The following is a 25,096-nucleotide window of genomic DNA, read 5'->3' as shown; positions in this document are numbered from 1 at the left end:
GTACTGATGTAAAGAACTGCCAAGATTGACTGATACTTGATTTATTTTTGTAGCTAAAATGGGAGTTAAAGTATTTAGATAATTTCTTTGGATTCTTTGTTAAACTTCTGTTTTCTTTAGAACTTACTTCCTCCCCACAGCCCCATCCCCAGTTTAGTACTTACTTTTATAAAACATTTTCTGATCTTCAGGATAAAAAGTAGATAAATACAGTATGTTCTCTACTTTTTATGTCATCGTCAGCTCTATTTCAGTGTCACTTGGGGTACTCTTCCTTTCCTATACAAAAATTTGTCATATTAAAGACCGTGTTCATTATTTAAAAGACAATATCTAGTGTAGACCTGAATTTATATGAAACTTAATTCATTTAATCGGAGGTATCATGTGGATTGTTTTGAAGAAAATAAAATGAACAAAATTTTAATGAGAAGGTGGAAAAGACAACTTGGTTACAGTAGTTGTAAATAAAGCCATACGAATGGAAAAATCTTTAAAAGATGAGAAAAGAAGTGGAATAGCATGATTAAACTAGCTGGTAGAAAGCACGAAATAATTAGAGCTGTGCAAAAGTATATGGAATAAGGCAGGGTAAGAAGAAAATTAGAAAAACCAACAACAGTAAAAGATAATTGTGGAAACTGTGGGTTAGAGAATGAGTCCATAGGAAGATTATTCATACTCAGTGTGAAAAATCGGCAGACAATCTAGGTTTATTTTATTTAACAAATATTGATGATATTAATTATGTGCCAGGAACTGGGTATACAGTGGTGAAAAACAGCCCAGATTTGGTTCTTGAGCTCATGGAGTTGCTCCTTGATAATTGGAGTAAGAAACCTGCTCATTTGATCAAATCTGCCAAAATTTCAGTATGGAATGCCCAAACTGGTTTGGGCCTGCTTGTTTCATGTTTTGATTGGTAAAAGAATCTCATGGGAGTGGTAGGGGGCAATATTTGTGATCTGAAAATGTAATTGAATGGTAAGAGTTGAGAATGGTCAGAGACTTAAAGTAGATAACCTGAGCTAGTCTGTGACGGTGTGTATTCCCAGGTGTGTGTATCTGATTTCTAACTGTGAACCTCTAATTTGGAGGTACTTCATTGGTTTAAGGAGTGGTTGTATTTGGTTGACTGGGGGCTGGAGCTCTTCCTCACTGGTCTTGTTGGCCTCTCCTGAAGGGGCAAGTCTAACTTAAGAGTGCTGCTACACGATTTTTTCTACTTGTGAATTTCTCAGTTTGCATAATCAGTGACCTGTCTCAAGGCTTTGGGGGTAATTAAAAGTCCTCTAGAAAAAGCAACTACAGATCTTGTTCTATTTATAACAGGAACACAATATTTATGAGAAGAATATTGAAGAGCTGAGATTAAACTAGAATCTTTTTTGAATTATTTCACAGCTGAAAAATTCAAAACGTCTTTCTTGTCAATTTTTTTTATTAATTTTAAATATGTCTTTTTTATTTTATTGGGGTAGTATTTTATTGGGATGTTTTCTAAATATTTATGGAATAGTTTTCACTCTTTTGATTAGCGTCAAGGTCATATTTTTCTTTGTCTACAATAGTAATAAAAGAAAATTGTGACACTTTAATTCTCACCTTTCCACTGTCAGCTTCCTGTTGTCCTCAGAAAACCATTTTTATACACCTGACTTCAGGTTTAGGTCCGTTATTGTTGGAGAGATTATAAATGAGTGATTGTTGTCTTTCCATCTCCAGGTAGAATCAACGTGGCACTTAGTTTTCTCAGTCAAACCAGAAGGGTTCATTCATGCAGGACATACTTTTTAAAGTATTACTAACAAAGTAACCATTTTTGAAGGATGTACTTCTGATAGTATTTTTCTTGAAAACCTGCTTAGTCATCTGCATATTACATTTCTTCCCTTTTAAAAATATGCTTGTTTATCGTTTTACAAGCTAAGGGAAACATTTTTTTCTCCTTGTATTAGTGTGTGTCCTTTGCGGAATTAGCTTTCATAATTTTAACCTTTTCCAGATTTTTCCAAAACATCATCTCCAGAAAAGTTTGACTCAGTGACATTAAATCTATCTCTATCCAGGTACAAACACGTTGGGGATAGATTGAGAAACGGTGGGGAAAAACAAGTATAATGAGTAGATAAGTAGACTGACAAGTTAACTTCTAAGGGTCTTTTTTAAATTTCTAAGCTTCTGCACTTTATTCATTTCACTTGGTGATTTTGTTTTGGAATTTTAGGTTTCCTAAACTGTTCTCTGCTATATAATTACCACGTATAGTGCTGTTCCAGCAAACTCTATCAACTTGCAGTCATTGCTACCTTTTTTATTCTGATAATAGCATAAATTTTAGTTTACTCAGTGTTTAGGTTTATTTTCTTAACTTGCTGTAAGGTGAAATTTTTCTTTCTGTACTTTAAGATCATGGTAAATGATTTACTGTTTTCCTATAAAGGGTAATAAGATAATTGGTGTTTTCATATTATCATGTACTTTTTTTAATTTTTATTAGTTTCAGGTGCACAAGACAAAGTAATACTTAGACGTTTATCATTTATATCCCTCACACTGTGTGAACCCCCCTTCCCCCATCCACTATCCCTCTGATATCGCACACAGCCATTACATTTCCACTGTCTCTATTCCTAGTGCTGCACTCCGCTTCTTGTAAGTATATACATACATATATATATATATATATATATATATATATATATATATATATATATAAAATTATAGTTGGCATTCATTATTGTTCAGCTTCAGCTTCAGGTGTACAGTACAGTGATCAGGCATCTACGTCATCCCTGAGGGATCATGTACTTTATAAAAATTTCAGCCAAGTATAGTTTTTTCCCCTGTTTTTTTTCCATTTATCATGATAGATGCACAAGAGTGCTGAATTAGCTTTAGGAGTTTAGTGGATATTTTTATTTCCTATTCATAATCTAAATAATGTTATCTTTTTTTTTTAAAGGATATATTTATGTTTATAACAAGGCAGTTGAAAGGGCTAGAGGATACAAAGAGCCCACAATTCAATAGGTATTTTTATTTACTTGAGGTAAGCAATGCATTATATCCTCAGATAACATTTTAAACTTTTTTGTTCTTGTATATTTTTACTAATTAAAGTGTTTACCTTTCACCTTTTTACCTCTTATTTTTAGAACATTGCTTGGGTCAAGTCATATAACATATGCTTTGAGTTGGAAGATAGCAATGAAATTTTTACACAACTATACAGAACGTTATTTTCAGTTATAAAGTAAGTTTATTTTTCTAGGAATGTAACTTTTTAAATATAAAAGATTTTTAACTTATAGATGAATTTTCATAAACTGTTGTGATGAATATTGGAAGGCTAGGTTGAAATTTTTAAAAACTCATTAATATTTTTATAGATTTTTAAAAATGAATAGAACTTAGTTTTGTAATGTGAGGAATACACGTGAGTGGCATTAAGAATCTATAACCAATGTAAAATTGTTTTTGGGGTTATATTATTTTTATCTTCTATTTAAATTATATATTGCTGACTTCTTAATTCATGTGAATAATTGTGTATTCTTTAAAATTATCTACTAAAATTAACTTCAGCAAAGCAATTTGATTTTCTGAATTTAAAATAAAATTAAAGTTGCATTCGATTTAATTACTTTTGATTGTGAGACTGTTTAAAATTGGGGAAAAGTAATGAAGGAAATGTAATAGATTTTGGATACTACTGTAAGATTTGGAAGAGAGGGAAGCTTTAAATGAACATACAGAATTTGATTTAATTAATATTTTAATATCGTTTTTTACAAAGTATAATTTTTGTCAGTACCGTGTTATGATTAAATCCTGTACATTTTTCAGTTACACTTTAAATAAAATAATTCATTTTGAATTTCAGCAATGGCCACAATCAGAAAGTTCATATGCACATGGTAGACCTCATGAGTTCTATTATTTGTGAAGGTGATACAGTATCTCAGGAGCTTTTGGATACAGTTTTGGTAAATCTGGTACCTGCTCATAAAGTAAGTAGCATTATATACTGAAATATGTCTAAATCCTGTTAATGTTAAGGTCCAGAATTTGTGCTTCTGTTGTAAATACAACTTATTTTGCTTTAACCTTAGTTTTGGAGAATCTGTTTTATTGATTAATATTAATAAATATGAATTGTGTTTAGTTTAATAAACACAATACATTTATTAGTCGTCACTAATTAAATGAAAAGAAGAATAGATTTAGTTCATGTGAAAATATATGAGATAACTGAATTTTGTATGAGACATGTTTCAAGGAGTGAGTTACTAGTTACTTAGATGCTATTATATAACTTCATATGTTGGGAAATGCTGCATCCAATTGCCGCCTTAAGTAAAAGACAATGATAGTGCAGACAGAGAAGAGGGGTGAAATTAAAAGGGAACTCTCTACTAATTTGGAGACAAAGATACGTTGGTGACCATGTTTCTTGCCTGGGTGATGTTAAGAAGGATAAGTGTGTGTTTCTGTTTGTTTTCTTCTTTGAAAATGACTAACTTTCGAGTAAACAGTTGGAAATACGGTTTTGTGATTCATCAGGGGTCAAGGTTAAAGAGAGGGTCACAGAAGTCACAAGTATAAAGATCTGTGCAAACTTAAGACCTTTCTGGCAAGATATAATCTAAGTTTACAGCTACACAGAATTCACATAATACTTCGGGGAAAATAACCTCATAATCCAAAATTTCCAAACTTATAATAATGCATCAGTGCTGAAACTCAGACACTACAAATAGCAAGATTAGACCTAAAAATTCAGGTAATATATTTATTAGATAAAAACAGTAAAATATCTTAAAAGGATTAAAAATAATATATGCTTAAAAGGATTAAAGACAAAAATAAGAGTTGAAAACATGATGGCTAGATATATGAAAAGAGAAGAAGTTTAGAAGAAATGAAAAGTGGTCATTGATATTAAAATCTTTATTGTATTATAAAAGATATTTACAGAACTGGGAGATAGATCTGAGGAAATTATACAGACACAGTGAGATAAAGATAAAGAAAACAAAAAAGATACTAAGACATGAAGGATAGATTGAAAAGATCCAATATATTTAGTAGTGATTTTAGAACACCAAGTAGAGAGTGGAGAAGAGGTGTTCAAATAGAAATTTGTTTAATATGTTCCAGAATTGGTAAAAGGCATGAATTTATGGGTTAGGTAGCAAAAGTGTCGTAAGCAGGATAAATAAAAATAAATCCCAGTCCAGACACCTCATGGAGAAATTGAAAAATGCCAAAACAAATAATCTACAAAGCACCCAGAGGGAAAAGGCATAGCTCTTAGCCAAGGAATAAAGGTTAAACTGATTTCTGACTCCTCAGTAGCAAGGATAGATACCAGAAGATAATGGAACTGCATTTCCACAATGCTAAGATAAAATAAATGTGTGTATGTGTGTGCGCGCATGTGCGCACACAGCCAGTTTGAGTGAAATTAAGACATTAAAAAATATTCATTTGTCAATAGATCCTTCCTGAAACAACTGTGTGAGTACTTGAGAATGATGGAAGTTGAATTTGAAATAAGTGAGATAAAAGAAATAGTGGAACAAAGAAATGTTCTCAATAAGAAGATTATATAAAACAAAAACAGTAGCAATAATGATTAATTAAAGGAGTATTAACAAAGTGGTCTTAAACCACTGGATACAAATAACATAAGGTTGAGTGGAGTTAATGAGTGTTATGATCCTGGCGGTGATCAAGAGTTTAGAGCTATTGATTAACTTTGAACTTTAAATGAAGTATTCATATTAAAAATTTAAGGATTACAATAAATGGAAGGATTATAATAAATGTAAATGGCTCAAATTTACAATGGGTGGCAGATTATCTCATTGGATTGAAAATAACCCAGCTGGTCATTATTAATAAGAGATAACAAAACACTGTCACAGAAAGGTTGAAAGTAAAAGGATGGAAAAGAGGTTTGCCAGGCACATACCAAAACCAAAAAAAACAAACAAAACTGAAGTAGCTTATATTAATATTAGACAATAGTTTTAAAGAAGGGGTTTACACATTATTAACAGGTTTAGTTCTCAGGAATATATCTAAATTTGTATGTACATAGAATCAAAGTATGTGAAGCATAAATTGAAAGAATTACAAGGCAAAAGAAACAAATGCACAATTTGGTGGACAATTTTAACATGTTTCCCAGTGATTATAAATCAAGCAGACCAACAGTTTTTAAGAATATTGAGGATGTGAAATATAAGACTAACAAGTTTGTAGCAGTCATAATCTGTCAAAAGTATAAATCATAATGGCAATTAAAATGATGCATAGTAAAACTTGTGGGATGCAACTTAAAATGTTTTTTTTATTTAATCTAACTTTATGGTTTAGTGTCCAATTCAAGAAGTTATGAGTATCATCAGAATGTACAAAGTATACAAGGAAGAAAATAACACAAATCAATGAAATAGAAAACACATTTTACGAAAACCCAGTGTTGGTAATTTGAAAAGTGTATTAAATAGGCACATCCTTGGCAAATTGAATCAGAAAAAGGGTGATGGTATCAATATACAGTTTTTAAATGAAATGGAGAACAGGAAACACTAAAATTTTCAAAAGACAGTTCTATGAACAATCTTTTATGCTAACATTTGTAATTAGACCTAGCAAATTTCTAGAAAGTATAATTTGCAAATTTGTTTCAAGAGAAAGTCTTAACCTTTAGCCAATAAAGAAATTTAATTGGTTTTAAAAACTATCCTATACTAAAACTTCTTTTCAAACAACAATAGTAATAATAATAACAGCAACAGCAGCAAAACTCAAACCAACCACAAACTAACTTAAACTCATCACCAGGAGATTGCTATTAATCATGTAAGTGGCATATCATTTTAATACACAGCAAAATTTTCCAGATTATAGAAAAAGAAGGAATGTTCCACAGCTCACTTTAGGAGTTTATAACCTTCCTAGGGAAACTAGACAGTCAAACAAGAAAGGAGAATCATAGGCTAATGTAATTTAAAATGTAGTAACAGAAATCCAATATAAAATAATAGTAGACAGTATCCAGAGTGATATAAAATAATGAGTTGATAATGAGCAAATTTGGCTTTATTTGAGGAATGTATGATGGATTAACATTAGAAAATGTTAGCGATAGATATTTCTGTAAATTAACAGATCAAAGAGAAAAAAATTTATAGATGTAGGAAAGGACCATTTGATAAAATTCAATATAGTGTATGATATTTTAAAACTCTTAGCAGATTTGAAGTACAAAGAAACTTCCTTAAACTGATAGGCTATGTGAGATACCGTACTTAATGGTGAAATGCTGAAGCATTCTCTTTGAAGTTAGGAACATTGTAAAGATGTCACTTCTCAGGAAAAAAGAATGCTGTTTCTAACCACCATTAACTAGAGGTCTTAAGTTAGTCAACAAAAACAAAACAAACAAATAAAAGATAAAAGGATTAGAAAGATGCAACAAAACTGAAATTATTTGCCAATGCCTTTGCAGAAAACAAAACAATATACACAGATACGTTTCCAGAAGAAGAAAATTCTGCAAGGTTGCTAGATATAATATCAATATAGAAAAATCTGTTAGTATAATTTCAAAACTTTTTCATTTGTAGCTTTAACAAAGATTTGAGCTACTTAGAAATTTAACAAAAATGTGCATGGACTTTACATTGTAAATCATTATGGATTTTCAACGTAAAGTTCATGCACATTTTTGTTAAATTTCTAAGTAGCTCAAATCTTTGTTAGTTGACGGAAAAGTATAAAAGAAGACTTAAATATGTTGCATGATTTGTTATTGTGTATGGGTTGGGACACTCAGCATCATACTGATGTCAACTCCTTGTGTATGAATAGATCATCCAAAATAGAAACTGAAAGTGTTTGTATATGCACGTGTGTCTGTAGTTTGAGAAACTGTTTGTAAAATTCACGTTGAGGAGCAAGTGGCCAATAACAGCCAAGCAATTTTGAAGACGAATAAGTAAGTGGGGACTACCCTACTTGGTGTTAAGACATTGTTTCCATATGTCACTTTGACTATAATAAGGCAGTGATAGACAAAGGGACATGTGGAAGTAATAGAGAATTTACAAATGGATGCATGGCTATATAGAAAAGAGCGGGCAGGTATTACAGGTCAGTGAAGGGAATAATGGACTATTTAATAAATGGTTTATTTAATAAGGGGCTTTAGGACAGTTGAATATCTATATGAAAATAATATTAGAATCTTATTTCACACCGTACATGAAAATAAATTATTGGTAAAAAAATCTCAGTCTGAAAAGCAAGTCTTTAAAATTTTATTTGAAAAATATAAAACAGCCTAACCATAATGTGGAAGATAATTTAAGAAAGATGTAAAGCACATGCCAAATAGGCAAAGATTGATACTTACGATTACATTAAAATAAAAAACTTATGTATTCTCTCGCACACCTTAAACATTGTGAAAAAACAAGTATAGACTAAAGTATGTTGTGCATGTAATTGACAAAGGTTTAGTGTGTAGAATTTATAGAGATGGAAAAACTCTACAAATAAATAAGAACAAGACAAAACAGCCCATTTGAAAAATGGCAAAGATAGAATTTACAGAAGATTATCTCTTATATGTACAAGGAATGTATAAGACATGCTATTTAATGCCTGTGAACTAAGAATGAGTAAGCTATAGCATATTATATAGTAAAATACTAAATAGCCGTTAGAAATGATTAAAATAATACAATACAAGCATCAATATTAATCTAAAAATACGCTGAATGTGAGTTTCAAGATATATATAGTATTCCTGTTCTCTGTAATATGTATAAACTAGAATATGTACTGATTCCATTTTAGATCTTTGGCCTTGATTCCTTCTGTCATCCTCAAGATCTATGTACAAACACATTTTCTTAAGATATTTTTCTTGCACTTTTTTGCTTGGCATACTTTACTGTTTGTTATGTTTCTTGTTGTATCCTTGGACTTACCTGTTCTCTGCAAAGTTCTTGAATAAATCTGCTTTCCTGTAGCTGCCCCAAACTCTTGTCTTCCCCCACTTGTTACCCCTTCCCCCCAATTCGTGCCCACACTAGAACCCAGTTCATCCCCTTAGGATGCTTTGGTTCTTCTGGACCTGGAGTGAAATAGCCTGTATTTGTACTCGGCTAAGCTGATTTGACTTTGGGACTAGATTTAGAATGACTGAGTATCTCCTCTTGAATCTAACAAACATTTATTGACCTTTTCTATGTGGTTTACTTTATGCTATCAACAAGATATAAAGAGAATGTAATTACCCTTGCTTGGAAAAGATCTTATGATCTAGTAGTCATAAGAAAAGTGGCTTTGCCTTCTCTCTCTTATTCTAATTGAGTTTTAGATTTCTCATTCATTTACCTGAGTGGTTTTTTGAATACAGGTAATATTTTGTCATAGTTAGAGATGTATAATATAGATATTGGTTATGTTTTTCAGAACTTAAACAAGCAAGCATACGATTTGGCGAAGGCTTTACTGAAGAGGACAGCTCAAGCTATTGAACCATATATTACCAATGTAAGTCTCACTTGTAATTAGTTGTCCAGTGGGTTAGCGAAACTTTTAAAGACTGCTAGAAGCAAAATTTCGGCAAGTAGTACAACTTTTCAATTTTGTGTTGTTTAAATCATTAATGTATTTTCCTTCTCCTTCATAAAATTATTCTTGGTTAATGTTTTCTAGGAGGTTAAGACTCATCTTCTGTGTTCATTCATTTACTTCTTTCAAATTTCCTGGGAACTAAAACAGCTTTTATTTGGGTTAGCAAGATACACAGTTTTCTAATGTTAAGAATAGAGTTAAATGTAATTAGGTAAAACTTACAAAACTTTTCATTATTCAGAGAAGTTGCTCATAGCTTTTTGGAGATTAAACTGATTTGTATAACGGGAAGATAAGAACTAATATCAAGAACTGAAAATTGAAAACAAGTGAATGACAGTGATTTGGTGCAAGGTGCCTAACATGATTTCCCTGGGGTAGATTCCATATAAATCTACCTTTTTGAGAAAGGGGAAGAATTGCAATGAAATGAGCCCTTTCACTATCATCCCAAATCTACTTATGTACCATCCTGTATTGACCATCTTGATTGACCATCTTGTATTTATGTGTTTTAGCTTGGTAGGTTCACTGATAGAACTGAATGCATCGTTCGCATTGTCTTCCTTCTGGAACAAATCTAGAACATAATGTTAATGTTGGCCCTTGGATTTGTGTAGCAGTTTTGTCTCTCCACCTACTTTTCACTTTCACCCTCCTCCAAACATGTAAAGGATATAAATATGTCTTGAAAAAAGTCAGAAAGAAAGCTTTTTATAATTTCTCACATATTTAATTTTCCTGAAGTTTACTGAATGAGAATTTTTCTTGTAGTATACAAAAATAAACTCAGTATATAAAGTACATCATAAAAGATGTACTTTGAAAAGTAACATACCTTATAAAACAATACCTTGGTAGATCCCAGTTTCTGTTTCTGGCTTATGGCCTTAAATAATTCTAAGCACATGATGATTTGCAAAAATGTATTTGATTTATAAAGAAATTGGGAGGATGAACTTTCAAAAGCTGGAGTTAAGATAGCTTGTATAATCTATCTTAATAACTCCAAGATTGTCAGGTAATTCTAAATATTGATTTCTATAAGTTTTGTGAGTCTTGGGTATTGACTGGAATAAATTGGTGGGATTGAGTGGATTGAGCTTTTTTTCATTATTGACTTAATGGCACTTGAAGTGTGTAGACCAGACTTAAGCATTCTATCTCTATGGCTCATTTGATACACTGGGTGAGCTCCTCCTGGTGGTTATTTAAATTGATACTGCTCAGCCAGATATTTTTTTTAGGGGAACACTTGACTTTCTGTGATGCTTTTTTCTGGCGTAAAAATAAGAAAAATAACATTATAACATGATATCTTTGCTAGGATTGGGGAAATAAATATTTGATTAAGTAATAAAAGAAAAGGGGTTCAAGATAGAATGGTGGTATTTGTTGCAGCTGGGTGATTACGTTTATTATACTAGTCTCAACATTTATGTTTGAAAATATTTACAATAAAAGTTAGAAGAAAGATAAAAGGATCAAGGAAGGACTTTTAGTAATCCCAGAAATATCAAGGTTAAAACATTTTCCTATCACTTACATGTTTTGTTAATTTCCTGCTCTTAGTTCTTACCTTGAGACATAGAACCCTACCCCCACCACCACCACCACTTACCAGAAGCTGTGGGGCAAGAGGCACAGGATTAGTACAGTGGTCTGAGCATACTTTCAGTTACATATTTATTTCCACTACTTTGTCCATTATTTTCTTCTTTCTCCTTTTTTTCTTATCATTTGCCTTATTTAAGGGTTAGCTAAGAAGTTATTAATAATTGCTGTGTTTTTTCTCCTTTATTCCCTTATAAGTCTTCTTATTTTTCTGCCTAAAACTTATCCATGTAAAATTACTTTCTAGTGAACTTAATTGTCTTATAGTAGGATAAAATGACTGCAATGTTAAAAATCATTCTCAGCCCTTTGGACCTGTACATGTAATAGTCATTATTCATTTACCTTCCTTGTAAAGAATTAGCAAAAATAGAGGTAGGATACTGAGGTAATAATAACCCCACTTCTGTTCCTTCTTTACTTGTGTCTTTTTCACTCTTATGTACAGACACATTCAAGTCTGTTCTTTATAGATAGTAATTCTTACATATATAGGATTTAAGAAATCACTATGGTGTTCTAGATTATTTTTTTTATATAGAAGTTTTTGTCACTTGACAACCCCAAAAACTAAAAATATATGTATTTTTTTAAAGTTTATTATGTATCAAGAACAAAAATTGTGTATTGACAATTCAAAAAATGTCCTGCATGGATCACTTGGCGGTGTTACTATTTTTGACCAGATAATTTTAATCATGTGCTTTAAGAGGCAGCAGAAAATTATTTTGTGCTGGAAAAAATGTATCACGTCCATCTTGATATAGGTAAAATTTGGTTAAATTGCTTAATCTCACGTATGCTCGCTTTTTGTATCTGTAAATTGGCGTTAATAATACTTGGGTTGATGATAGAGAATGTTATTTAATGTGAAAACTCTTTTGTAATTAAAATCGACTGCTTAAATCTAAGGTAGAATTTATTACCCACCTATAGCTTACTCATACTCCTTTCATTAGGAGGCAATTGTTACAAAATAATTTGTAGTGTGAATATTAATTACCCATTTGTAAATGAAAGATTAATCTTTGTTGGAAGGAAGTACTTTAATCAAATCTATATCCATCTCTACTAAATTGTAAGCCCTCGTGTAGGGTATGGATTGTTTATATCTGTGTCATAGTACGTGTTCCATATTATTCATTCATTTACTAAATATGTATCTGTTACCTACTCTGTGTCAGGCACTGTGCTAGGTTCTTATTATACAGTTGAAAAGACTGACGTGGTCCTTGCCTTTATGGAGATTATAATTTTTAAATAAATGTTTTTGATGGAATTTGTAAGAAGTTAATCCAGAGAAATTTTTTCTTTTTTTTTTTTTCATTTTCAAATGAGTTTTCCCCAGACTGATAGAGTAAGAGGACAGTTTAATCACCAAAGATGGTCGGCCACATTGGAAGCGATTACTAGTTTTTTGTTAAGGAAAGGTAGATTTACTGTTTTTAAACAGGAGAAAATTTGTGAATGGAAACAACAAAGCCACTTTATTTTCAACCTAAATGAGAATTTAACATTTGATGTCATAATTCTTTTCCTACAGAATTGATAAACACGGAGGACAAACAAGTTATTTTTAAAACCAGTAAAGAAAGAATAGTAAAATAGAATTTGTTCTTCTCTCTTGCATGGCTAGGGGAGACCTAAGAAACTGTTTAAGAACAACCTAAGTATTCAAAGTAAGCAGAAGAGACACAGAAGTGTGAAGTCCTTGGCTTTATACTTAACATACAGAAAACCTAATTAAACCAAGTTGTGTGTTACTGTCAAAGAAGTGATCAGGGCAGTTTAAGTGGTGTAAAGACCCTAACTCCTTCTTTAAGGTGGCGGAAGATACTGTTGAGAGTATGTGGTATATGATCTGGGTTAATTTTTATTTATTTGGAAAGGAACTTGGCTATTATGTCATGCATCTTTACCAGTTTCAGTAGTATTGTGATCTGAATGTGGAAACTAGTTACAGCTGGATGCTTAAAGGAAAAAAAAAAGCTGTTCAAATTTGTATTTTTCTTGTGTTTGAGTGTGCTTTTAATTGGATTTTAATTAGTGCTATAAATCTTTTATGTTGTTTATTACACATTGATAAAATAAAAGATTAGCAAGAGGTTGATTTGCATTATAAATATAAAATTACATATTTTAAAAATGGAATTGGCTCCTATTGTGAAGGTAGATGGCTTTATCTTTCATGCTGTTGTCTCCTATACATGGTATGGTGAACGAGATGTGATCCCTTGCCCTTAAGAAATTTATCTAGTAGAGAAATTAAGACATGTACACTAGTAACTAATACAGGATAGTCAGTATTGTAAAGGGGGAATGAAGTGTGACTGGTAGTTGGATGTTTACTGATACAATAATTGGTGAGTTAATACAAAGTACGTATTTTTTATTGTGTACAAGGTAAGGTCTGTATCTTTTTCTTTTCATGTACCCTGTAGTGATTTTTCCACCTACTGTTAGAAAATGTTTTGATATGCCTAGTTAGAATTTGTATAAAATAATGAATTTTAATAATAATTAAGATTTGAGAAAATTGATTTTATCTATGCTGTTTCTGTTAATGATAAATTTTCTTTCTCACAAGTTTTTTAATCAGGTTTTGATGCTTGGGAAAACATCTATCAGCGATTTGTCAGAGCATGTCTTTGACTTAATTTTGGAACTCTATAATATTGATAGTCATTTGCTGCTCTCAGTTTTACCCCAGCTTGAATTTAAATTAAAGGTAACTATTCTAAAAATAATATACTTCTGTCAACTAAATTAGCAAAAAGCATTATTTATGGCTTTTAATTCTTATAGTGGTTTTATCTGCATATTACAGATGGGATGGTATATTACTGTTACTTATTTACATATTTGTGACTTGCCTATTTGTGTATCTCAATGCCTACCATGGTTCCTAGCAGATAGTAGCTGCTTAATTAATGATTAACAGGACGGTATTTTCCTCAAAATATTTTCCAGATAAATTCTAGGTTGCGACTTACTTTTGAAGTCATAGCTGTACACCTAAACTTATGTTTTCAAGGCACAGTTTATAGTAGTTCTCAAGACCCTTTGATTGGGCCATAAAAATAGTTTAGGGTTTAATATTCACATAAGATGAAATATTTTCCCTTTGTGCATGTTATTTTATACTTGCCTATGTTGAAAGCTCCTTTGCTTTTCACATAATTCTCTGGAATCTTTTGTAGGCATGTTCCCATTGCCTTGAGATTAAATTATGCCATAAAATTGAGTTTCATGTGTAAATTTGGGGGCTATTCCTTTCTCTTTCAAATTATTACAGGAAAGTGAAATAAAGCTGGTTGTAATTAATAGTCTTTGATGAATCCCAGTGTACCACCCAGAAAAGGTCTTAAATTATTTCTGTGTTGTATTTCTTGTTTCTAAAAATGTTTTGTCTTTTTTCAAAATAACAAACAGTACATGTTTGTACTGTAGTGTAATAATTCTTGTTTTATTTGGGGGTATGTTTTTATTGTATTTCTCAAGTAGGCTATTTGATTCACCTGCCTTTCTGTCCCCACTCCCCCTTTTGTTCTTAGTTAGCAATTTTGATGAGGCAGGCATACCTTTAATTATTTGTTGGTCTTATTTTCTCTAATAAAAACATTGAATACTATAAGAAATTTTGTATAAAGTAAGGAATTATTGTCCCTGCTTTCAGCAAATTTAACATCTAGTTAAATTCCATGGGAGGAAAAGGAAAAAATAATTCCAATCTAATAATGGGCCAGATATTGTTAAGTGTCATAAAAGATACAAAAAGCATACAATTGAAGCAAAGGAAACATCATCCAGAAGCATAGGTAGGAAAGTACTGGGTGAATTTGTGCTACACAAAGAATTACAGTTGGATGGGAGCACAAAGGAAATTTAAATCATCCCTGACTGCATATTAGAATTTTCACTTGTGGAGCCTTAATAAACAAGTACATGTCCAGGCATTAAACCAGACAGGTTGATGGGAATTTCTAGCATAGGGTCCAGATATCAGTTGTTTTTTGTTTGTTTTGTGTGTGTCTCTTTTATTTTTTTTAAAGCTTTAGAGGTCATTCTAATGTGCAGCCAGGATTGAAAAGTACTTATTAAGAGGAATAATGAGAGAGATAATAGTGATGAGTTAGGTCAGATTATGGGGGCTCTTAATATTAGGATGAGGCATTGGTTTAAAAAGAAATTTGCCCAATACTGTCCATAGTACCTTGAATATTACTGCTGTTTGCTATTCCATTTGTCACATTTTATGTTGAACTCTAGTATAGTGGCTGGCTGATTCATTTAGCATTATATCATCTGTGGGAGGTACCACAATCAATAGTAAAATTGAGTTCTGGTCCCCAGGGTACTCACAATGTAGTGTAGGAAACAGAAATTGTAGGTTTTGCATGTGCAAGACTTCATCATATTACTGAACTCCATTATGAATCTGGTATATGTACATGATCTGACTCTCCTGTTGGGAAACTTGAGCACGTACTTATTTCCATCAGGAGCTTAACCAGGACAGTCATGCGAAATTCTGTTTACTGTAGGCCTGACCTCTATCAGTGTCTGTTCTTAAAAACCACAGACAGTTTTTCAAGGGTACAAAGTACGTTTGATTTGAGTTAGTTTTTGAATTTGACTCTGAATGCAAATAAGTGTCATTTAGTGGAGGGAACTTCTAACATTTAATCAAACTTTGAGATGTATTTTCAAGCAGGGAGTACTGCTTTAATGTAATTTGCGATGGTTAGAGCATTTAAGATAATATTTAATTTTGTGAAAAGTATATTGAGCATTTTTATGTCAAATATTTCATCTGGAGTTTATGGAAGGTGCTCTGTGGAACTGGAGGATAAGGGAGATCATGGGAAAAATTATTCTGAAGATATCTGTGTCATGATTTTAAATCTGTGGTTGTGTTTTGTTTTAGAGCAATGATAATGAGGAACGCCTGCAAGTTGTTAAACTACTGGCAAAAATGTTTGGGGCGAAGGATTCAGAATTGGCTTCTCAAAACAAACCACTTTGGCAGTGTTATTTGGGCAGGTATATGATTTTTGGTGTCCTGTATGAAAGTCATGTATGTGTGTATCTACTTACATTGTTTTAAAACACGACTGTTCCTGAAATCATAAAAATGAAGTTTTATGGTTTGGAAGTTTGAGTGAAAATAGTGTTGGCCATATTTACAATTTCTCATTTTCTTTTCGTCTTATTTTGTCCTCAGTAATTTTCAAAAGATGATACATTTTAAAAGCTATCTCGCAAAGTATTCTGATAATGAAATTAAAATGTATTGTTACATAACAGTGATTAATTACAACTGAAAAAACATCACTGTGAGAGAAAACCCCTTCCCACCCCCACACAAAATATTTAATTAGATTATTTGGAGATATGTATTGTAAGGGCATCCACAGAATGAATAAATAAATGATTACGTATGTTCCTCCACTTAGCCTCCTTTCTCCATTTCTCATTTAAAGAAATGATAACCTGGGTTCCTTGTACACTTTTAATGTTCCACAAACCTCCTAAAACTGGTTGCAAAATTTGAAGTGTGTTTATTTCTCTTTATGTTTCTAAAAGTATCCTGACTTTGAATATATTAAAACCCCTTCAGGTGCCCTGACCAAAACCTACTTTGACCCTAAGGATAAAGGGGGATTTTTTTTTTCCTTTCAAATTATCCTCATAAAAAATAATGCAATTAAATAATTAGTAAATAAATAGGATTTAAAGATTTACTCTGTTTTCTTTGTATTGAAATAATTATGTCATCATTTTTCTTTCCATCTTAATACCAGAACTGGCAATGAATTATGATAAATTTAATCTCTTAAATAAGGATACAAGCCTTTATAAGTGCTTGTTAAGTGCTAAATTCTTAATCTGATTTATCTCTTCGAAACTCATAATAATATTTAACAAGTTGTGATTAATACATATTAGCTCTTGTCATTTTAAATTTTGTCTCAACTTTTTTTTCTTCAATACAATGCGAAGTTCTTGGGTAGTAATGCAAAGTATTGTATAAGTGTAATTAAATCATGCAACTCAATTTAAAATCCGTTTTATTGAATGTGTTAAACAAAAATACAATTTTACATATAGGCATTCAGTATATCTTTAAATCAGGACTTAGATTTCCCAGACTTTATTTTATAGATTTTGGAGGGAAAATCCTAAATTTTATGTCACCTTTTTATTACTTTGTAATATTTCCTTTTTAGAATTGTTTTTTTAGTGTACTTCATAGAACAAATTTTTTTCTAGTAATAAGCTTTCATGAGTAATTTGATGCTTATTTTGAAGACTTCTCTTTTTCTTTAATAATACTAAATTTGTTTATTATGAAATGGGCAACACAAGATTTGGAAACCTTTGATCTTATAGAATTAAGACATCTGAAAATATTGAGTGGAAAACTCACTTCACTTTAATGTTCTTACTTAAAAAGTTTTTTTATGTGTTGTTGTTTTTTTAAATCACTATTTTATAGTCCATAATGAACTAATGTATCGGGGCTTTGAGGATCAGTGGTTTAGACAACTAGACATCAATGCCTCCTGGTAGAGGAGTGCGGTGCCTTCTAACATGGTCAGGCTCTAGATCGGACGGACTACCAGTTTACAGGATTGAGGAGAGAGGGGAGCCTGTTAATTGACATCAGAATGATACAATTAGCAAAATCTTAACTGTGGGAAGACACTACATACACAAACACCAAACAGTTGCTTCACCAAATTATAAGGGGGAAAAAAGAGATGGGAGGGAAAATATAAAATTAAAAGATACTTAAAGGACATAACAACCAGAGTTTCATTTTTTTAGAGATACGTACTAAGATACTTACATTTCCATGTAAAAATTGGCTTTGATAATGGACAAGTAATAATTGTGGTAGTTAGCTGGATAGGACTAATTTGGGCACAATTTTAGAGGCATGTAAAATAACACGGAGTTTAGTGCAGGACCGACCACACATTTGTGAATGCTGTATATTTAAGAAAGAATTCTTTGAAGGAAGCCTTTCTTTTCAAACACAGTATGGGATTTATATAATGTATCTATGCTCTGTGTATATACTTGCATAAACAAACACATTTGAAAGTATAATATTTATAGGAACAATTTTGTCATTTTAATTCTTATACTTAAGCCAAGTGTGTATTGTTGAAACATGCTCCTTAAAAGTACATAGTTCTCACAGGAGATTGTCCTAGTTTAAATACATAGGGTCTAAAATATTTATACATATAATAGTATATCAAAAATTTTGTTAAAATAGCCTGGCTTCACTTTGAATTATCCTGTTAATTAGGGAAATAAACATAAATTGAGTGCCGATTAAGCACATATCTCTTTCTCTGATATTAAATATCACTGCCTTTATATTTTATCAGGTTCAATGACATCCATGTACCAATACGTCTGGAATGTGTGAAATTTGCTAGCCACTGTCTCATGAACCATCCAGATTTAGCAAAGGACTTAACAGGTACTCTATACCCACAACAGCAGCAAATATTCTAGATGCCTTTTGGTGGGGAAAAAAATGGTTTTATATATAGGACAATAAACAAAAAAAAGATACCTTTTTTTGCTATTGTGATAGGCAAAGTCTTGTTTCAGTTCATCAATCATGGAAGTTACTCTGTGCTAGGAGGTAGAATTTTTACCTCCTAGTGCGTCCTTACTCTGGAAGCACCTGTAAAATGTTGGTGTTATTAGAGATAACATTAGTTTCTTAGTTAAGAACAATTCTAAAAATATTTCAGGTATTTGGATTTGAACATGTCTTGACTTTGAATAGATTATAAGACTTGAATGTTTTTCAGTATTTTGAGAACTTAGGTGAGAGTCATTAAATTGTAGACTCCATGCTAAAATGGAGGTGAGTTTTCTGAATAATTATAACCATGCTAAAATGGAGGTGAGTTTTCTGAATAATTATAACGCGGTTCAGAACTTTGTATTTTTGTAGTAAAGAGAATATCACATATTTAACTATTGCTGTTCTGTTAATTTTTCAAAAATTATAAAATACATGTGAATGTAACAGCTACTCTGTCTTCCTCAGAAATGTTAGCAATTTGCTGTATTTGCTTAAGAGATTTTTAAAAAGAAAGAAATTGTAGAGATTGTTGAAATGCCCCTCACAAACTATTCTCTTTCCCACTTCTGTAGAGGGTAACCATGCTATTAAATTTGGTATGCCTCTTGTTCATGGTTTTCTATCAGTGCTACATGTTTATCAGTCCATAAATTAGATACAGTATTGTCACGTGTTTTAAAATTTTTATTGAGATGATACTGTTATTTGATGTAGTTGAACACATTTGTACTTCCTATTTTGTGTTTTCGGTTTTCCATTCTTTTTCTTTGCTGCATTTTTTCTGCTCAATCGATTTATTTTCTTTGTTCTCATTTTTCCATATTTTTCTCTATGAGCTTGGAGGTTAACATTCTCTTTGGTGTTTTCACTGTATAATTGATTAATGAAGTCTAAAGTTAATCAGAACTCTCTGGCTTCTTTTTGAGCGGTTAGGGACCCTTGAAAACTTGAACTCTGAGCACTCTTCTCATCTTTCACATTATTGGTGTTGCTTGATTATTTACTCTTTTTAAACGTTACCAACTTGTACTACATTTTTAACTGCTCATTTTATAGTGTTTGCTCACTGTTGCGTCTTAGTACTTCCTTCCGAGTTTCTTCTGGTAAAGAAAATTATAAAGTATAGCCTTTTGTAACATTTTTAACAACCGTTTGTCATAATAATGCTTTCAGGTTTTGTTGAATTCCTGTCAGACTTAAACAGTAGGTATTCATCAGTTTCATCCTATTTAGCGGGAAGATATCCTGCTTGGAACACTATCTGCCTACTCACATCTGAATGTGGACTGCTTGCCCTGGAGCTTCTGCTTTACAGCATTGACCATAAGACAGTCCATTCTTCCTCTTACCTACTCCCCCCTCCCCCCCTTTCCTTGCACACGCCTGCATCTGTGCGTGTCTCCCTTTTCTCTTCCTTCTCTTTTTCCCTGGGTATTCCTTTTACTGTAGCATCTTGGTGTTACTGATGCAATATTCTCTGAAAAAATTAATGGTAGTGTTTTGGAGAACTTTTTCCTACAAAATGTCTTCCCCACTTTTCATTTGCTTTCTTTGTATTTTCCATGTTAGAGACATTCCTTAAGTGCTTGACAATCGTCGGCTGTTTGCTCATAATGAAGAGTGGGGACTAAATAAAAAGGGCTTCAGGAAGCCCTGAGTATATGGGTGGGATTGTTGAGTCTGACCTTCGCTCTAAAGTCTTTGGGGTGGGTTGTTCCTTGGATAACCTTTCGCTTAGATACTTCCTCTTCAACTACTCAGATTCTCCAGAGAGAATCCTATCAGGAGTTGAAAAATTTAGTTGCTCTAGTGTCTTTGAGACTCCTGTATGTTTACTTTGTTCTTCTTTCTTATTGAGTCATATTCCATTGTTATGAATACACTTTTGTTGTTGTTGTTGATGGATTAGCTGAGTTGTTTTCATTTTGGGGCTATTATGACTAAGATTACTGTGAGTATTCTTGTACAAGTGTTTCTGTGAATTTATGTGTTTATGCCTTTTTGGAACTACTTAGGAGTGAAATTGCTTGTCATAGGGTTAATACATGTTTAACTTTATAAGAAATGACTAGTAAGTGCTCCATAGTAGTTGTATTGTTTTCCACTTGCACAAAAATGTTTGAAGTTCCAGTTGTTCAGTGTCCTTGCCAACATTTTGTGTTGTCAATCTTTTTTATTTTAGCCATTTTCATGGGTCTTGCTGTTCTGTTGTGGTTTTAATTTGCATTTTCCTGATGACTAATGAGATGGAACATCATTTTATGTGCATATTGGTATGTTTTTTTCTTTTATGAAGTATCTGTTTAAATTTTAAGCCCATCTTTATTTTTTTAAATTGATATTTATTTTTCTTGTTTTTCTTTGTAATAGTTCTCTATTCAGGATCTTTTTTAAAGTATAAAAAACTTAAACATATTTTTACAGTCAGAATTTTAAAGCAAAGTTTATTATTGGGTAAATAACAGATGTTTTGATTTTTTTAATAGCTATTTAAAATATGCTTCAGATGTGAATTATTTCACCAATCTTTTTAGTCCTAATGATTATTTTGAAAGTTTTGGTTTACCAAAAGACAGTACAGTGGTCCCCCGGTATCTGCAGGGGATTGGTCCCATCCCTACCCTATAGATATCAAAATCTGAGCCTGCTTAAGTCAAGTCCCTTATACAAAATGGTATGGTATTTGCATGTAAATATATATGCAAATATGTACTACATGATCCTCCCTTATACGTTAAAGTCATCTCAAGATTACAATACCTAATATAATGTAAGTTCTATGCAAGTAGTTGTTAAACTGTATTGTTTAGAGAACAATAACATAAAAAAAACCCTGCATGTTCAGTACAGAAGCAACCATTGTAGGCCTGACTACGCAGTACACGCCAGAAGCAATGTAACATTTTTTTCTTTTTCAAATATTTTCACTTGGTGTTTAGTTGAATCCATAGATGCGGGCGGAACCAGTATATATGGAGGGCTGGCTATAGTTTCATTTTTTATGAAACATACGTTTTATGATTTTCTAGTCTTCATCCTCTCTCTGGGCACATCTTAATTTTTGTAATTGGCTAAAAGTTCTGAAAAATCTAGGGGTCTAACTTCTCTTTATGCAAATTTTCAACCACTCCTCAGGTTTTCAGCTGCAGTCTTTACCTCTGCCGTTCTCAAAGCTTCGTGTCTTGAATTTACAACCAGTTTCAGGGTTCTTCCACCGTGGAATTGAGCTCATTTATTTTCTTCCCCTTTTGGATTTCATCCTTTTCCTTTTTCCTCTGGTGTTTACCAGTCATCCATCTGCTAAAATTTTGTTGAAAAACTCTTTGCTGTGGTCTCATTACTTGTCCCATTTAAAAAACATTTTCTTAGGGTTTCAGGAGTGAGCTGAGATAAATGTGTGTGATACACACACATTTATTTGTTTTCTCTACAGTGTGTTTGTGAGATTCATCCTTGTGGTTTCAGCCAAGTGTGAGGGACAGCCATATTGTGAAGAGTATTATTAGGTACTTTCTCATGCTAAGTAACTGTTGAGAATTTCTTTTTTCTCCTCTTTTTTCTTTTCCACTGCACAGTAAATATCTGTAAGTTAATAGTTCTTGGTGTGTACCTGTTTAATGTGAATGATTTGTTTTAGGCAAATTGGGATGCATCTTAAAATTTGGTGTGTCATTGTTTTTTTCTTTTTAGTGGCACCTAAAATAATATATATTACATTCAAAACAGGTACAGTGAAAGGTAAAACTCCTGTATTTATCTTGGTGGGGAAGTGAACTTGAGATATATTTAACATACTCCATTTGAAGTCACTACTAAAAATTACTTTCTTTACTGAGTTAGGTAAAATAACCTTTCTATTCAGAAGTTTTTTAGCAACCATATGGTCTTTCTCATTTTTTAGAATAGTTCCTATTAGTAGAGAATGCTCAAGGTGGAAGGGCTTAAGACCTGAGTAGGGGTTTTATCGGTCTTTACATTATAATTATTTGTTAAATTGTTTTAGAGAGAAGTAAATTCATTCATCATTTGGAGAGAAGTAAATCTATTCAGGCATCATAAGCACAGTTTGTTTTGTATAGGCCTGGCTATATTTATTACTCCAAATCCAAACAATGAAATTGTGTCTCACTGGTCTTATTATAAAAAGCTGAATATTTTATATTTTTTAATTTATATTCAGTTGTGGGGCCTCTTCCATAAGGTTAATGTGTTATTACTGAAGATTGTTAAATTTTTTTTCAGCGTTCTCCATGCTAGATGGAGAATGTTTTTGACTTTAAGATACTCCTCCAGGCACTCATAACTGTTAAATGTTTCGTTTCTTCTGTATTCCCTTTGGTCTTTCTTAGTTCAGTTAAATGCAATTGCCTGTGGTCTTTCCTGTAATCCTATTTCTTGGTGACAAGCATCTCACTGTTTTTGTCTCAACAACCTCACTCAACGTTTCCCCAGTTAATTAAGGAATAGAAACTGGAATACTCTAGCCTTTCCCAGTAAACCACTTGAATATTTTAAACATTTAAACAAAAAATAGAGGTGAAATATTTAATGTTGGTATACTTCTTGGTTCATTCATATGGTGTGTTTAACTAATGAGGTTAGGAACTCCTTAACTACTCGGCCCCCCAAAGGGGGTGTTTTACTGCTCAGTGGCATGTAAACTTCTGTTTTCGCTGAAGGACAGATCGTTTTCCTCTCTCCTCTGCTCCTAATTTTCTTGAATCATTGAACCTTCTACTTAGGTTTTGTTTTTGTTATGGTTTACTTTCAAAGGTCTTATGCAAGTGTTAAAAATATTTTAATTGTTAAAGTTCCATTTTAATGAAATAAAATTTTATCTTTCAGAGTATCTTAAAGTGAGGTCACATGACCCTGAGGAAGCTATTAGACATGATGTTATTGTGTCAATAGTTACAGCTGCTAAAAAGGATATTCTTCTGGTGAACGATCACTTGCTTAATTTTGTGAGAGAGAGAACATTAGATAAACGGGTAAGTAGGAGTAATAGTTATTAATAAGTTTTCGTTTTGAATACTTGAAGTTTAATAGTATTTCATTTGAAAATACTGGGATTTAAATGTAATTAGCCCTTTTGGGAAGGCATTTTAGTGTTTAAAATAATATTTATGAAAAGGTATTACTTTTTGTAACATTATATTTTATTAGTTTTTCTTTATTAAGATTATTTGTTCTCATCCTAGAAACGAGATGGCTTTCAGTGGTAGTCAGCTGTTCAGCTTTACACTGGTTTTAATAAGTGACTTTTGTAAAGGACCTCTGACACAGCTGGTCTCATATTGTTGGCTCTCTTTTCTTTTTCTTTGGGTATCAGTTGTTAGTCCTCTAGCTGGTTATATTATAATTTCCATGGAATAGAAAATGAAAAGATGTCTTCAACTTGGCAGAGCTAAACCCAGCATGCTTCTAGCCCATGTTCTGTGTCCCCAACCTTCCCTTTTGAGTGAGTGTCCACTAGCTCCGCTCATTACCTAGTGGCATCTGAGGAGAGGAACTGCCGTGTTACGTTTGTATTCCACATCGCCTGGGATGGATTAGGACTCAATCAGGCTTGCAGTGGAGGTTCATTCTCCTCCACCCTTTCCCTCCTTGCCTTCATGATGGGTTTATAGACTTACACTGAAGAGTCATTTGGTGAAGGATTAGCAAAGAAAGTGGGAGGCCTATTGATAGCTGTGAATTACTTTGACTAGATAATACAGCATTTTAATACGTCGTTGCTTATAAGGTTGATTATGCTACCACCATCATTTTGATTCTCTGATAATGAGGTTGTGCGTGCAGAATAGATGGGCAGGAATTGCATGATTTTCCCTCTAACCTTATAGTATTCAAAGCAACTTATTTTAGCTGATGAATTTAATCTTGTTTTTATTGACTATTTCATTGGAGTGTTAAACAATGAAAAGGCAAAAAGGCATAAAAAAGGAAAAGGAGAATTGGGTACCAAAAAATAATTGAATATATTTATGATTTGGTAGTATTAGAATATACTCTATCTTCAAATTCTCCTTAAAGCAGTAGTTTGGGGAATTAGAGATAAAATAGGGAATTAGAGATGAAGTTTTATGAGTAAGGCTTCTGAAGTCTTTTATTTCAGTATGTATGTGGTGGATGGATAAAGGGGTATGCTTAACTTACTGCAATTCATTAAAACAAAAACCAAGGGGAGAATATTGCTATGAC

At 32.2% G+C, this 25,096-nt stretch overlaps 1 protein-coding gene across 5 annotated transcripts in view; it reads left to right on the top strand.

Moving 5' to 3' along the window:
* The window catches only part of PDS5B (PDS5 cohesin associated factor B), a 160,236-nt gene that overhangs the window by 54,901 nt on the left and 80,239 nt on the right, over positions 1 to 25,096 (top strand). For all 5 annotated transcript variants that reach the window (XM_019736562.2, XM_019736559.2, XM_019736558.2 and 2 more), the window contains exons 4-11: positions 2,966 to 3,052; positions 3,159 to 3,256; positions 3,887 to 4,013; positions 9,499 to 9,579; positions 13,865 to 14,005; positions 16,205 to 16,320; positions 18,681 to 18,775; positions 23,738 to 23,883. In XM_019736562.2, coding sequence (XP_019592121.1) covers positions 2,966 to 3,052; positions 3,159 to 3,256; positions 3,887 to 4,013; positions 9,499 to 9,579; positions 13,865 to 14,005; positions 16,205 to 16,320; positions 18,681 to 18,775; positions 23,738 to 23,883 — 891 coding nt within the window. The remainder of the gene's footprint in view (positions 1 to 2,965; positions 3,053 to 3,158; positions 3,257 to 3,886; positions 4,014 to 9,498; positions 9,580 to 13,864; positions 14,006 to 16,204; positions 16,321 to 18,680; positions 18,776 to 23,737; positions 23,884 to 25,096) is intronic.

Source organism: Rhinolophus sinicus, linkage group LG04, assembly GCF_036562045.2.
Source record: "Rhinolophus sinicus isolate RSC01 linkage group LG04, ASM3656204v1, whole genome shotgun sequence".
Lineage (NCBI taxonomy): Eukaryota > Metazoa > Chordata > Mammalia > Chiroptera > Rhinolophidae > Rhinolophus > Rhinolophus sinicus.
This window is presented reverse-complemented; position numbering and strand designations above follow the sequence as displayed.